Genomic DNA, 12,500 nt, shown 5'->3' with positions numbered 1-12,500 from the left:
ACACACACACACGTGCACACACACATGTGCACGCACACACACACATGTGCACACACACACACACACACATGTGCACACACACACACACATGTGCACACACACACACACACACGTGCACACACACACACACACACATGTGCACACACACACACACACACGTGCACACCCCCACACCCGTTCCGAGCCGTTCACCCCCCGGTCCCGGCCGTGCTCACGCTCACACTTGCGCACGCTCCCCCCGCCCCCCGCCCGCGCACCCCCCTGTGCTCTGTTCCCCCCCCCCCGTTTCCTACCTGCGGTCCCGGCCCCCCCCTCGGGCGGGCGCCCGGGGGCAGCGGGGCTGGAGCGGGGGGCGGTGTTGGGGGGCGCCGCCGTGGCCGCCCCGGTGCCGTTGCGGGGTCCCGGGGCGGTGCCTCCCGGGGCGCCCATCGCCGTGGCGCCGGGGCGGGGGGGAGCGGCGCGGGCGGGGGGCACCGGGGGGAGCAGCGGCAGCAGCAGCGGCAGCAGCAGCGCCAGGGGCAGCCCCGCCATGGCCGCGGGGAGCGGAGCGGAGCGGAGCGGGACGGAGCGGAGCGGGCCCGGCGCGGCTCGGCCCGGACCTCCCCTCCCCTCGCCCTGCCCTCCACGCCCCCCATCACCCCCTCCCCCTGGCCGGGGGGGTACCGGGACACCGGGACACGGGGACACGGGGACACAGGGACACCGGGGCATAGGGACACCGGGACACCGGGACACGGGGACACGGGGACACAGGGACACCGGGGCATAGGGACACAGGGACACCGGGACATGGGGACACCGGGACACCGGGGCATAGGGACACCGGGGCATAGGGACACGGGGACACCGGGACACCGGGGCATAGGGACACCGGGGCATAGGGACACGGGGACACCGGGACACCGGGGCATAGGGACACCGGGACACCGGGACACAGGGACACCGGGACCCCCTGCGCTGTGGGGTACAACCACTCTCTCCCCTCCTTTTGACCGGCAGCTCCGAGAGCCCCCTCCGGTGGGGACACTAGGTCCAGCTCCCCCCCCCCCTGCTGCCCCCAGTACCGTACGGGGTCCCCATTGTCCCAGCATCACTCAGTGTCCCCCAATCCCCAGCACAATGTGCCCCTCGTCCTCACACCACGTCCACTGTCCCCCCCCCACTCTCCTTGCACCCCACAGTGTCCCCATCACCCTTGCACCACGTCCCCACTGTCCGCATCACCATTCAGTATCCCCCCTGCCCCAGCACCCCGCAGTGTCCCCACTGTCCTTGCACTGTGTCCTCAACATCCCCCAGTGTCCCCAGCATCCCAGCACAGACGGTTCTTGACCCAGCTCCCTGTTCCAAACGTGAGGAGCATCCCCTTGGCACCACGGTACCAGCCCCCAGCACCACTGAGCTGGGCAGAGGGACACTGGGCACCGGTGGGATGAGGTCCATGTGATGGATCCATGCCCTGGTCCCATGGGACACCCGCAGTCCCTTCCTTCGTGACCCAGTGTGGCCAGGATGGGCTAAGGGGATGCCTTTGTTCCTAGTGTTGGCAGTGCCATGGCCTGTGTCCCCCGCAAACCCGATCCCACTCCCCGCTGGGCTATCCCAGCCCTTCCCTGTCTAATGCTGCCTTTTCCCATGGCGAGGAATGCAGGGGCTTCATCACCCCCCCATCCCATCATCCCTCCATCCACCATCCTGCCATCCCTCCTTGCAGCCTCCCCGCATCCGGTGCTGCCGCCGGCCGAGCCCGGGGACCCGGGAGGTCCCGGGAACTGCCTGAGGCGGCTCCGCAGCCAAATTCCGGCCCTGATCCAGCAGGATCCAACCCTGGCCCCGGGCCCTGCGCGGCAGCAGGATGCCCGGTGCCTGGTGCCCTGCCCGGGAGGGAGGGATCCCAGGGAATGGGAGCGGGCTGAGGTTTGGGGTGCTCTGAGGTGCAGGGATGTTTGGGGTGCTCTGATGCTTGGGGTGCTCTGAGGTTTGGGGTGCTCTGAGGTGCAGGGATGTTTGGGGTGCTCTGAGGTTTGGGGTGCTCTGAGGTGCAGGGATGCTTGGGGTGCTCTGAGGTTTGGGGTGCTCTGAGGTTTGGGGGTGCAGGCATCAGCCCTGGACTCACTTCCCAGTTCTCCCAGAGATCCCAAACACTGTGGCTGGGTTCTGCCTGGGGAACCAGCACCGCAAGGGCAGGGGTCCGGGCAGGGCGGGTCAGCCAGGGGGGTGCCCAGGGTAGGGGTCTGGGTGCCATGGGGCTGCCCCCCATGCAGGAGGAAGGTGCCTGGGTCCTGCTTCTGCCCCCCTGCCAGCGGGATCCTCCACAAGCCGGTGCCGCGGGCGCTGGCGCTGCCCCAGCCTCCCATGAGCTCATTTTCCATCCCAAAAGGACTTTCCTGCATTGGCTTTTGTCTTTTATTGGGGTTTCTGGCTCCAGCCGCAGGGATGGGGGTGGGAGGAGCGGGCTCGGGGCACTGGCACCCTTTGGTGGCAGCTCTGCTGTCGCCTGGCTGGAGGCGACAGGGAGTGGAGCACTGGTCCCATCCTCATCCCTGTCCCCATCCCCTTTCCCATCCCCATCCCCTCCCAGGACGCACCAGCGCCAAGCGGGACTGCGTTAGGCTGAATACATGGGATGGGGATGGGGTCCTGCAGCCCTTCAGCCCCCAGGGATGCTCCTCCTCCCCCAGCTCCTCTGGCCCTGTATCAAGCGGGGATGCTCATGAGGACGGGGTCCTCGGGCACTGCGGCTCCCAGGGATGCTCCTGTGGGACGGAGGAGTCCCGTGACTCTGTGCCACCCAGGGATGCCCCCATGGGATGGGGTCTCCGCCCCCTGTGGGACACCGGGGCACGCCGGGCCGGGGCTGGCGCAGGGCGCTGCTTTGTTCCATCGCCGGCTCCCGGAGCAGGAGCGGTGGGAAAGGCTCCGCTTTGTGCTGAGGCATCACCCGCATCCCGCTGAGGGCTCTGGCCAGGGCCCAGAGGCAGCTCCCCCCCAGCGCCGGCCTGACTCAGCCCCTCGTGACGGCCCTTCCCAGGCCCCTGGGTACCGGGGAGCTCCCGCACCCCCGGCCGCGGGGCCGGGCTCCGGGCAGGGGCGGCCGCTTGAGCCGGTCCCGCTCCGCTCCCCGCGGCGCCGAGGCTCGGGCCCGCCCCGCTCAGCGCTTCGGGGATGTCCTGAGGTTCCCCGCAGCTCGGCTTGGAGCGGAGCCACCGCCGGGCCGCCAGCTCCTGCCTTAAAGGCGCCGTAGCCTGAGCCGGCAGCGATGGATGCGGATGGAGCCCCCCGCAGCCCGCAGCCGGAGCGGGGCTCGGTGCCGCCATCGGTGCTGGTCCATTGGGTTCCGCTGGTGTGGAGGAGCCCCCGGAGCCGGTGCCACAAAAGCGGGGCTCTCCCTCGGGGTGGAACGGCTGAGCCCGGGTTCCCCCGCAGGGTCCTGCGGCGCTGTCGGGAATGCCCCATCCCTGGCAGCGCTCAAGGCCAGGTTGGACGCAGGGGCTTGGAGCAAGCTGCTCCAGTGGAAGGGGTCCCTGCCCGTGGCAGGGCTTGGGGCTGGAGGAGCTTTAAGGTCCCTTCAGTCCAACCCAGGCTGGATTCCGTGGTCCTGTCACCCTGGGGATCCTGGTGCCTGTACCCAGTGCCAGTGCCTGGCTCACTGCCCCAGCACAGGACCGCAGCCTGCGGCCGAGGCCAGGACTGCCGGCCAAGGCAAACACCTTGGAAGCCACTGGGGTGGCCACAGGACTCGTGCCCAGCCCGCCCGGCAGTGCCACATCCACCCAGCGGTGCCAGGGACGGTGGCCAAGCCCGGCTCTAAGGGAGCCCTTAGAGCAGCTCCAGTGCCTAAAGGGGCTGCAGGAAAGCTGGAGAGGGGCTTGGGACAAGGGATGTAGGGACAGGCCAAGGGGAATGGCTTTAACCTGCCCCAGGGGAGACTGAGATGAGCTCTTAGGCAGGGAGTTGAGACTGGAGGAGCTTTAAAGTGCCCTGCGCAGGGTTGTGGTGGGGCGGGTGCATGGGCTGGGGCACAAGCGCCCCGCGGCCACAGCAGGGGCTGGATGGACAGAGTCTGAGGTTAGAAGTGAGTTAATAGAAGCGCTCCCTCCTCCCGCCCAGCCGCAGCGCGGGGTGATGGATGCTTCCCATATGGTCCCCATCAAGGCAGGCAGTGCCACACGCCTCTGCCCCAGCCGGGAGCGCAGAGATTAAAGCAATTAGAGCTGCAGCTCGTCTGGCTCTTGATGAGCCCCGAGGAGCGGCTGAGAGCTCCCGACGTTCCCCAAAGCTCAAATGTCAGCGAGGCTCTTCAGCGCGGCGCTGCGGAGCTGCAGGTGCTGCCGCGGCCCCCCAGGGCCGTGGGGCGCTGATGGCAACCGCAGCGGGGTGATCCAGGAGGGGCAAATGGGAGGCTCCAGGGGATGGGGTGGTCCCCGGGACTGGGGTGCTGCGGGATGGGAGCTGTGGGGCGGGGATGCTCCTTGGCCACGCTGGGAATGTTCCTCTGCCACCCCTGACCCCAGGTGCGGACCCCGGGATCCCCTGATCCAGCTGAACCCCTGGGACTCAGGGACCCGACGCTGGGTGTGATGGGGTGCAGGACAGGGGGTGCAGTTTGGGGTAAAGGGCACTGGCCCAGGCAAAGGTGCGTAGGCAGGGGTTCGTGTTGGGACGCAAGGACAGGGATGCAGGCAGAGATGCATGCTGGGGTTCAAGGGCAGGGATGCACGTTGGGTGCAGGCTGGGATGCACACGCAGGGATGCTTGCCGGGGCACAGGGCAGAGATGCAGGCAGGGATTCACGCAGGGTGCAGGCAGGACGCTGGGTGCCGGCACCATCGGCGGCCCGCGACAGCCCTCTTGTGGTCCGGTGCGACCGATGGAGACCGGGACCGGGACCGGACCGGGGCTTCAGCTCCAGCTCCTCCCGCAGCGGCGGCCCCGCTGCTCGTGTGCAGGGCACGGGTGCGATGGGGAATGCATGCGGGGCCCGTGCGCGTGTGCGAGCAGGGGGAGCGTGCACGGAGCCTGGTTGTGAGCACAAGAGTGTGAGCAGGGCCCCGCTGCAGTGTGCAGGTGAGCAGGGCACCATTATAAACGTCCAGGGCACAATCACAGGCATTCAAAGCACCGTTGCAGCACGCAGGGCACCACTGCAGGTGTGCATGGCCCTGCTGCAGCACTGCAAGCATGTCCCTGTTCCCTGTGACGTGCTGCAGCCGCACACTGGGGGTGGGCACATTGGGTCCCTGCTGCACCCCAGCTCCTGCCCCACTCAGCCGAGCAAATCACTGGCAGTGGTGGCGAGTCCTGGGGGGCAGCAGGAGGGACCCCTTTCCCCATAGCAGGGGGCTATGGGGCTCACGTTCCCCCCTGCGCTGCAGCTCCTGCAATGCTGCCCCATGGCCATTGAGCCATGAAGTGCCAAGTCCGGCAGCAGCTGCATCATGGCACAGGACAGAGACCACGGGGATGGACACAGGCACAAACACAGACCTGCTGCCAGCGGGGAATGCTGTGGGTCACAGCCATGCCAGGGGGTGCCATGGCTGGGGGGGACCCACACATGGGGGCACAGACCCCTGGGATACACAGCACCCTGTGGCTGCTGGCCTCAATGGCACAATCCCAGCCTGGTTTGGGTTGGGAGGGACCTTAAAGCTCCTCCAGCTCCAGCCCCTGCCACGGGCAGGGACCCCTTCCACTGGAGCAGCTTGCTCCAAGCTCCTGTGTCCAACCTGGCCTTGAGCACTGCCAGGGATGGGGCAGCCACAGCTTCTCTGGGCACCCTGTGCCAGCGCCTCAGCACCCTCTCAGGGAAGAGCTTCTGCCTAAGAGCTCATCTCAGTCTCCCCTCGGGCAGGTTAAAGCCATTCCCCTTGGCCTGTCCCTACATCCCTTGTCCCAAGCCCCTCTCCAGCTTTCCTGCAGCCCCTTCAGGCACTGGAGCTGCTCTCAGGTCTCCCCTTCAGGAGCCTTCTCTTCTCCAGGCTGCCCCAGCCCAGCTCTCTCAGCCTGGCTCCAGAGCAGAGCTGCTCCAGCCCTCGCAGCAGCTCCATGGCCTCCTCTGGCCTCGCTCCAACAGCTCCACATCCTTGTGCCTGGATCAGGGCTGCAGGGGGGGTCTCCCCATCCCAAAGCAGAGGGGCAGGATCCCCTCCGTGCGCTGCTGCTCACGCTCCGGGGGGGGGCCCAGCACACGGGGGGGGTTGTCCTGGGCTCAAGCGCTCCCTGAAGCCGGGTCGAGGGGAGCTGCTCCTTCCCCCCAGCTGCCATGGGCTTTGCCATGGGAGCGGTGCCCTGGGGGCCGCAGCGGCAGCGGGACCGCCGGCTGCTCCGTGGCACGGGCCCGGTGCCGCAGCCTCGTTAACCTTTCTTGATTAAGGCAATTATCCCCAGCGCCTTATCCTCCACTCCAAGCACCGCGGCTGCTGCGGGGGGAGCGAGCCTGGCATCCAGCACCCGCAGCCGGAGCTGCCGCGGCTGCGGGGGACCCCGGCGGGGCTGGGGGGGGGGGCGTCAAGGGGTTTCCATGAGGGTCATCTTGTCCCTGACCCACAGGCAGGGTGTGGGATGCAAGGGGGAGGTGTTGGGAAGGTCCTTAGGGCCCTCACATGGGATTCCCTGTCCTCCTGTGGGATCTCCCACCCCTGGGATGCCCATACTCGTGTGAGATTCCTCGTTCTCAGGATGCCCGTCCTCACATGGGATCCCCCATCCCCAGTGTTCCCACCCCCAGGGGTGTCCCTGTGCGCTGCCCCCTCCCCGCTCACAGACCCCTGGAGCCGGTGCCCTTCTGCAAGGCCTTTTATTCCCATGTCGGAGCCCCCCTGCTCCGAGGGACCCCATCACCCCCATCCTGTGCTGGGACCCCAAGGATGGGGTCCAGCCCTGGGACCCCCCCCGGTCACCCTGGGCAGGGGCTGGGGCCATGGTATGAGGGCCCATCACTGAGCGAAGGGTGGTGGGGCAGCTGGGAGGGGGGACACGGGCCCCCCCACGGGTGGGATGTTGGGGTGTGTTGGGTTTTATTCCCTATTTATTTACAGAATTCCCATCTGGGAGCACAGGGAATCCCGGCAGGAGCAGCGGGGCCGGGGCCGGGGCCTCCTGCCTGTGCTGGAAATCACCCTAGTGTTAATATCATTAATGATAATAGTGATGATAATGGGAAACGAGGCCGGGCTGGAGCCGGGGCAGCCCCCGGACCCTGGTCCAGGCACGGATCCAGCCTCGGCACCCGGGACTGCGGGTGGGCGGCTCCAGATGTGGAGCTGCTGCACATCTGGGGAGGGAGCGCTGCAGATCCGGGAAGTGGGGGGAGAGCGGGTCCCACCGGAACATCCATCCCGCCCCGGAGCATGCACCCATCCCGCCCCCGAGCAGCCATCCTGCCTGGAACAGCCATCCCAGCTCAGAGCATCCGCCCCGTCTTTCCCACACATCCCTCCTGCCCTGGAGCATCCATTCTGCCCTGGATCCATCCTGCCCCAGAGCATCCCTTCTGACCCGAAGCATCCATCCCGCCTAGAGCACCCATCCATCCCACTCCGGAGTACCCCTTCCGCCCTGGAGCACCCATCCCACCTTCCCTGGAGCACCCTGCCCAGGGCTGCCGCTGCCCCCCACTCCCATGGGTCTCTCGGTGTCTTTCCGAGGCTGAATCCCGATCATTTGGGTCGTTCCCGAGGCTCCCCCCAAGGCTCCTCTCCGGCCGAGCCACACCGGGGCCGGTGCCAGCCCTGTCCGGGGTCACCGGCTCCGCGGGGCCGTGCTGGGGTGGCCGCAGGGCAGCGGGATGGGGGGGGGGGGGGGTCCCGCAGCCCCGTGCACCCCGATCCCCATGGAAAACCCCGGGAGCGGCGCGGAGGGGCCGCTCTCGGTCCTGCCCGTGCCGCGGCTCCGGTGCCGCCCGGCTCCCATGGGCCCGGCTGCGAGGGGCGGGCAGGGATCGGGGGGTCCCTTCCCTCCGCGCCCCGGCGGGATGAGGGGCTCGGGGCAGCCGCTGCATCCCGGGCCCCGCTGTGCTTTAGGAATAGGCCAGGCCCTGGAGCGGCCGCGCGGGCGTGTGGAACTTGTCCGAGTCCTCGAAAGCCGCGTCTGGGAAGCGGGAGGGAGGGAGAGGGAATGAGCCGGGATGCAGGAGGAGACGGGAACGGGGCGGGCCAAGGATGAGGGCGCTGCCGCCTCTGCGGGTGCAGGGACGGGCAGGGGACGGGCAGCGCCATGGGGCAAAGGGGACCCAGGGGCGTGCGGGCAGGGTCCGGGGGTACCCGGCGGGGTGCGGGCAGCCCCGCACTCACCCTGCAGGCTGCTGGTGCTGGCGCAGGCGGGCGGGGGGGAGCTCTGCGGCCGCACCACCGGAGCGAAGGCGCTTTTCTGCTTCACGGCCGAGATCATGTTCACCGGGGAGAAGGAGAAGACCCCGCTGGGGGTGGAGGCGCTGGTGCCCGACGGGACGGTGATGGAGGAGGCGCCGAGCGGGGGGCTGGCGGGCATGACTGCGGGGACAGACCCGCTGAGCGCCGCGCCGGGAGGCGGCACGGCCCGGACACCCCGCGGGGAGCCGGCTTCGCATCCCTTGGCTTTGGGGACATCCCAGGGCTGGTGCTCAGCGGCGGGGACAGCTCGGAGCTGGCCCGTGGAGTTGGGGATACCCCAGGGCCCATGTGTAGCTTTGGGGACACCCCAGGGCTGGTGCGTGGTCTTGGGGATGCGCTGGGGCTGGCACGTGGTTTTGGGGATACCTGAGGCTGGTGCATGGCGCTGGGGACACCACGGTGCTGGCACACAGTGCTGGGGACACCCAGGGATGGCGCATGGCATTGGGAACACCTCAGGGCTCTGGGGACACCCAGGGATGGCGCATGGCATTGGGAACACTCCAGGGCTTTGGAGACACCCAGGGATGGCGCATGGCATTGGGAATACTCCAGGGCTTTGGGGACACCCAGGGATGGCACATGGCATTGGGAATACTCCAGGGCTTTGGGGACACCCAGGGATGGCACATGGCATTGGGAATACTCCAGGGCTTTGGGGACACCCAGGGATGGCGCATGGCATTGGGAATACTCCAGGGCCTTGGGGACACCCAGGGCTGGCACATGGCATTGGGAACACCTGGGACTGGTGCATGGTGTTGGAGACACCCAGGGCTGGTGTATGGCATTGGGAACACCAGGGACTGGTACATGGTGTTGGGGACACCCAGGGCTGGTGTATGGCATTGGGAACACTCCAGGGCTTTGGGGACACCCAGGGATGGCACATGGCATTGGGAACACCCGGGACTGGTGCATGGTGCTGGGGACACCCCAGGCACTTGGCTCTGGGGACACGTGGGGCTGGTGCAGAGCTCGGGGTCACCCGGGGCTGTCACACCTCACCGGGGACACCCCCCCCCCCCCGGGGTCCGTGACTCACTGGCATAGGGCGAGTTGGCGGTGGAGCCGTTGAGGAAGCTGGGGGACCCGGGCACCCCGAGCCCGGCCATGGTGCCGCCGCCGCCGCCGTAGCCGGTGATGCCGGTGCCGCCGCCGTAGCCGCTGTGCTGCGGCGTGGAGCTGGGCACGTACCCGCGCGGCGAGGCGCTGCCGGGGCTGCGGGAGTAGCCTGCGGGAGACGGCGGCCGCGGTGGCACCGGGGGGGGGAACCGGAGCAGGACCCCCCCCCCCCAACGCCTCTGCCCCCCTCGCACCTTGCTCCGGGCCCTGCGGGGAGTCACCGATGCTGACGGGCAGCTGCGAGCCGAAGGAGCTCACCCCCATGACGCCGGCGGCGGGGCCGTGGGTGCCGGCCAGCGGAGGGACCTGCCCCGCGCTGCGGGGGACGCTGTAGAGAGCCTCGGCCACGTCGGCAGCGCGCTTGAGGAGGATGTCCTGAGGGCAGGGACAGGGCACGGGGGGGCAGCGGAGAGAGGGGTGAGAACAGGGGGGCCCCGAGCATCCCCTGGCACGGGATGGGTTCTGGTGGGGCACACAGGATCGAGCCCCCCCGGTTAGTGCCACATTGCAGGGCACCAGAGCATCCCCAGGGCACGGGATGGGTTCTGGTGGGGCACACAGGACCGAGCCCCCCCGGTTAGTGTCACATTGCAGGGCACCAGAGCATCCCCTGGCACGGGATGGGTTCTGGTGGGGCAGGGGAGGATCGAGCCCCCCGGTTAGTGCCACATTGCAGGGCACCAGAGCATCCCCTGGCACGGGATGGGTTCTGGTGGGGCACACAGGATCGAGCCCCCCCGGTTAGTGTCACATTGCAGGGCACCAGAGCATCCCCTGGCACGGGATGGGTTCTGGTGGGGCAGGGGAGGATCGAGCCCCCGGTTAGTGTCACATTGCAGGGCACCAGAGCATCCCCTGGCACGGGATGGGTTCTGGTGGGGCACACAGGATCGAGCCCCCCCGGTTAGTGTCACATTGCAGGGCACCAGAGCATCCCCTGGCACGGGATGGGTTCTGGTGGGGCACACGGGACTGAGACCCCCCGGTTAGTGTCACATTGCAGGGCACCAGAGCATCCCCTGGCACGGGATGGGTTCTGGTGGGGCAGGGCAGGACCAAGACCCCCACAGTTTATGTTGCCTCCCAGGGAACCCGAGCATCCTGGGGTGTTATGGGGCACATGGAGACTGAGACCCCACAGCACAAGGCACCTCCCAGGGCATCCAAACATCCTGGGGGACAGGACGGGGTCTGAGGAAGCACATGGGGACCAAGACCCCCCTGTTTCTGTCGCCTCATGGGGTACCTGAGTGTTCCTGGGGTGTGATGGGCACGTGGGGACCCAGATCCCCCCATCTCATATCACCTCCAGGGCATCCAGGCATCCCCAGGGCATAGGATGGGGTGTGATGGGGCACACGGGGGCCGAGGCCCCCCGGCTCACGGCACTGGCTGGGAAGGCCATTAGAACAAAGGCAGCTCTGGAAGCTGCTGACCCCTTCCCCTGCAGCTGGAGGGCTCGGGGGGCCCCCAGCGCTGACTCAGCGCCTGAGGCATCCTGATGGGAAGCAGATGTGGGGCTCCTGCATCCCTGCTGCATCCCTGCAGGAGGGTGGGGTGAGCAGGGAGGGGGGGTCCCGGTACCTGGTTGCTGTGCGGCATTCCATAGAGAGCCTCCACCAGGTCAGCGGCCCGCTTCAGCAGCACCTCCTGGACAGGGAATGGGGTGGGATTCAGGGGGATCCAGGTCCCACCGTCTGCCCCTTGCTCCTGTGCCATGCTGACACCCATGGGCGTCACTGGGCATGGGATGGGGGGTCCCTACCTTAGGCAGGCGCTCGGGGTCCCCAGGGTGCCGGGGAATGACCTTCTGCAGCCGCTGGAACCCGTAGTCGATGGTGGGCTCATTCAGTGCTATGGGGAGAAACGGGGTCAGGGCCTGGCCCCACAGCCCCGGCTCCATGGGGAAACTGAGGCACGGACTGTGGGGCACAGGGGTGAGCCGTAGGGAACCCCCCGTCCCACACGGATACCCGGATCCAGCCCCTTCCTCACCCACACCCTGGCTGGCAGCGCTCAGCCCCATTGACGGGGGTCCCAAGGGGATGGGAGGGTGAAGGAGGGGGATGACGCGCGGCACGGCATGGAGCTGGTGACACAGGACATGGCACATGGGACAGCACATGGAACACGGGTTGTGACACACGGCCCATGGGGAGTGTCCAGTCCTCTGCTGCCCCATGCATGCGGCCCTGCACACACCACACGTGCGCATCATGCCCTGTTCATGCCATTCACATGTGCACGGCTCTGCCCACACCCCACACGTGTGCACGGCCCCACTCACACCACACATGTGTGCATGGCCCCACTCACACCCACACGTGTGCACGGCCCCACTGACACCCCACACATGTGCATGGCCCCACTGACACCACACACGTGTGCATGGCCCCACTCACACCACACACGTGTGCATGGCCCCACTGACACCACACACACGCACAGGGCCCTGTTCTTGCTGCCTGTGGGTCTCAACAGTGCATTACAATAACTGCACCCCACCACCCTGATCCTACTCTCAACCCTGCCCAAGACCCTCCCTGTCACCCCCTGCCCCACAGCCCAGCCCCATCTTGCCCCCGACCCTTGCCCCATGCCCACCCCCTTGCCCGAAGCCACCCACGGGGGTCCCCAGCAGGGCAGGGCTGTCCCTGGTCACCACCCCGGGGGCCCGCCCCCCATCCCATGGGGCTGTGCCCCCATCCCCGGCTCTGCCCCACCCCATGGCCCCCCCTCACCGGTGTAGACGAAGCGGCCGGGGGCCCCTTTGCAGAACTGCTTGGATTTGTAGGAGAGCGTCACCTCCACCACGCCGGGGATGTGCCGCGGGGGGGTCTGCACCCGGATGGCGTGAGGGGTGATGAGCTGGGGGGGACGGGGGACAGGCCTCAGAGCACTGCAGGGGCACCCACAGCCCCTGCACCCCCGCACCCCCTGCACCCCTCACCTCGCTCCACACCAGCACAGTGTGAGCACCCCCTGCACCCCTCACCTCGCTCC

At 68.0% G+C, this 12,500-nt stretch overlaps 2 protein-coding genes across 3 annotated transcripts in view; both read right to left on the bottom strand.

Annotated features, from left to right (window-relative positions):
• The window catches only part of CPXM1 (carboxypeptidase X, M14 family member 1), a 19,824-nt gene extending 19,293 nt beyond the window's left edge, over nt 1-531 (bottom strand). Inside the window, exon 1 of the mRNA XM_057430899.1 lies at nt 175-531. Within this exon, the coding sequence (XP_057286882.1) occupies nt 175-531 (357 nt within the window). The remainder of the gene's footprint in view (nt 1-174) is intronic.
• A 7,427-nt stretch (nt 532-7,958) lies between these two features.
• EBF4 (EBF family member 4) overlaps nt 7,959-12,500 on the bottom strand; it is a 25,556-nt gene continuing 21,014 nt past the window's right edge. For both annotated transcript variants that reach the window (XM_057430901.1, XM_057430902.1), the window contains 7 exons: nt 12,239-12,365; nt 11,263-11,351; nt 11,082-11,147; nt 9,692-9,872; nt 9,418-9,606; nt 8,295-8,492; nt 7,959-8,091 (listed from right to left, as the gene is read on the bottom strand). In XM_057430901.1, coding sequence (XP_057286884.1) covers nt 8,021-8,091; nt 8,295-8,492; nt 9,418-9,606; nt 9,692-9,872; nt 11,082-11,147; nt 11,263-11,351; nt 12,239-12,365 — 921 coding nt within the window. In that variant the 3' untranslated portion in view covers nt 7,959-8,020. The remainder of the gene's footprint in view (nt 8,092-8,294; nt 8,493-9,417; nt 9,607-9,691; nt 9,873-11,081; nt 11,148-11,262; nt 11,352-12,238; nt 12,366-12,500) is intronic.

The sequence above is a fragment of the Pezoporus wallicus genome, unplaced genomic scaffold, assembly GCF_028554395.1.
Source record: "Pezoporus wallicus isolate ANWC-B61680 ecotype Strahan unplaced genomic scaffold, APGP_CSIRO_Pwel_v1 contig_12332, whole genome shotgun sequence".
Classification (NCBI taxonomy): domain Eukaryota; kingdom Metazoa; phylum Chordata; class Aves; order Psittaciformes; family Psittacidae; genus Pezoporus; species Pezoporus wallicus.
This window is presented reverse-complemented; position numbering and strand designations above follow the sequence as displayed.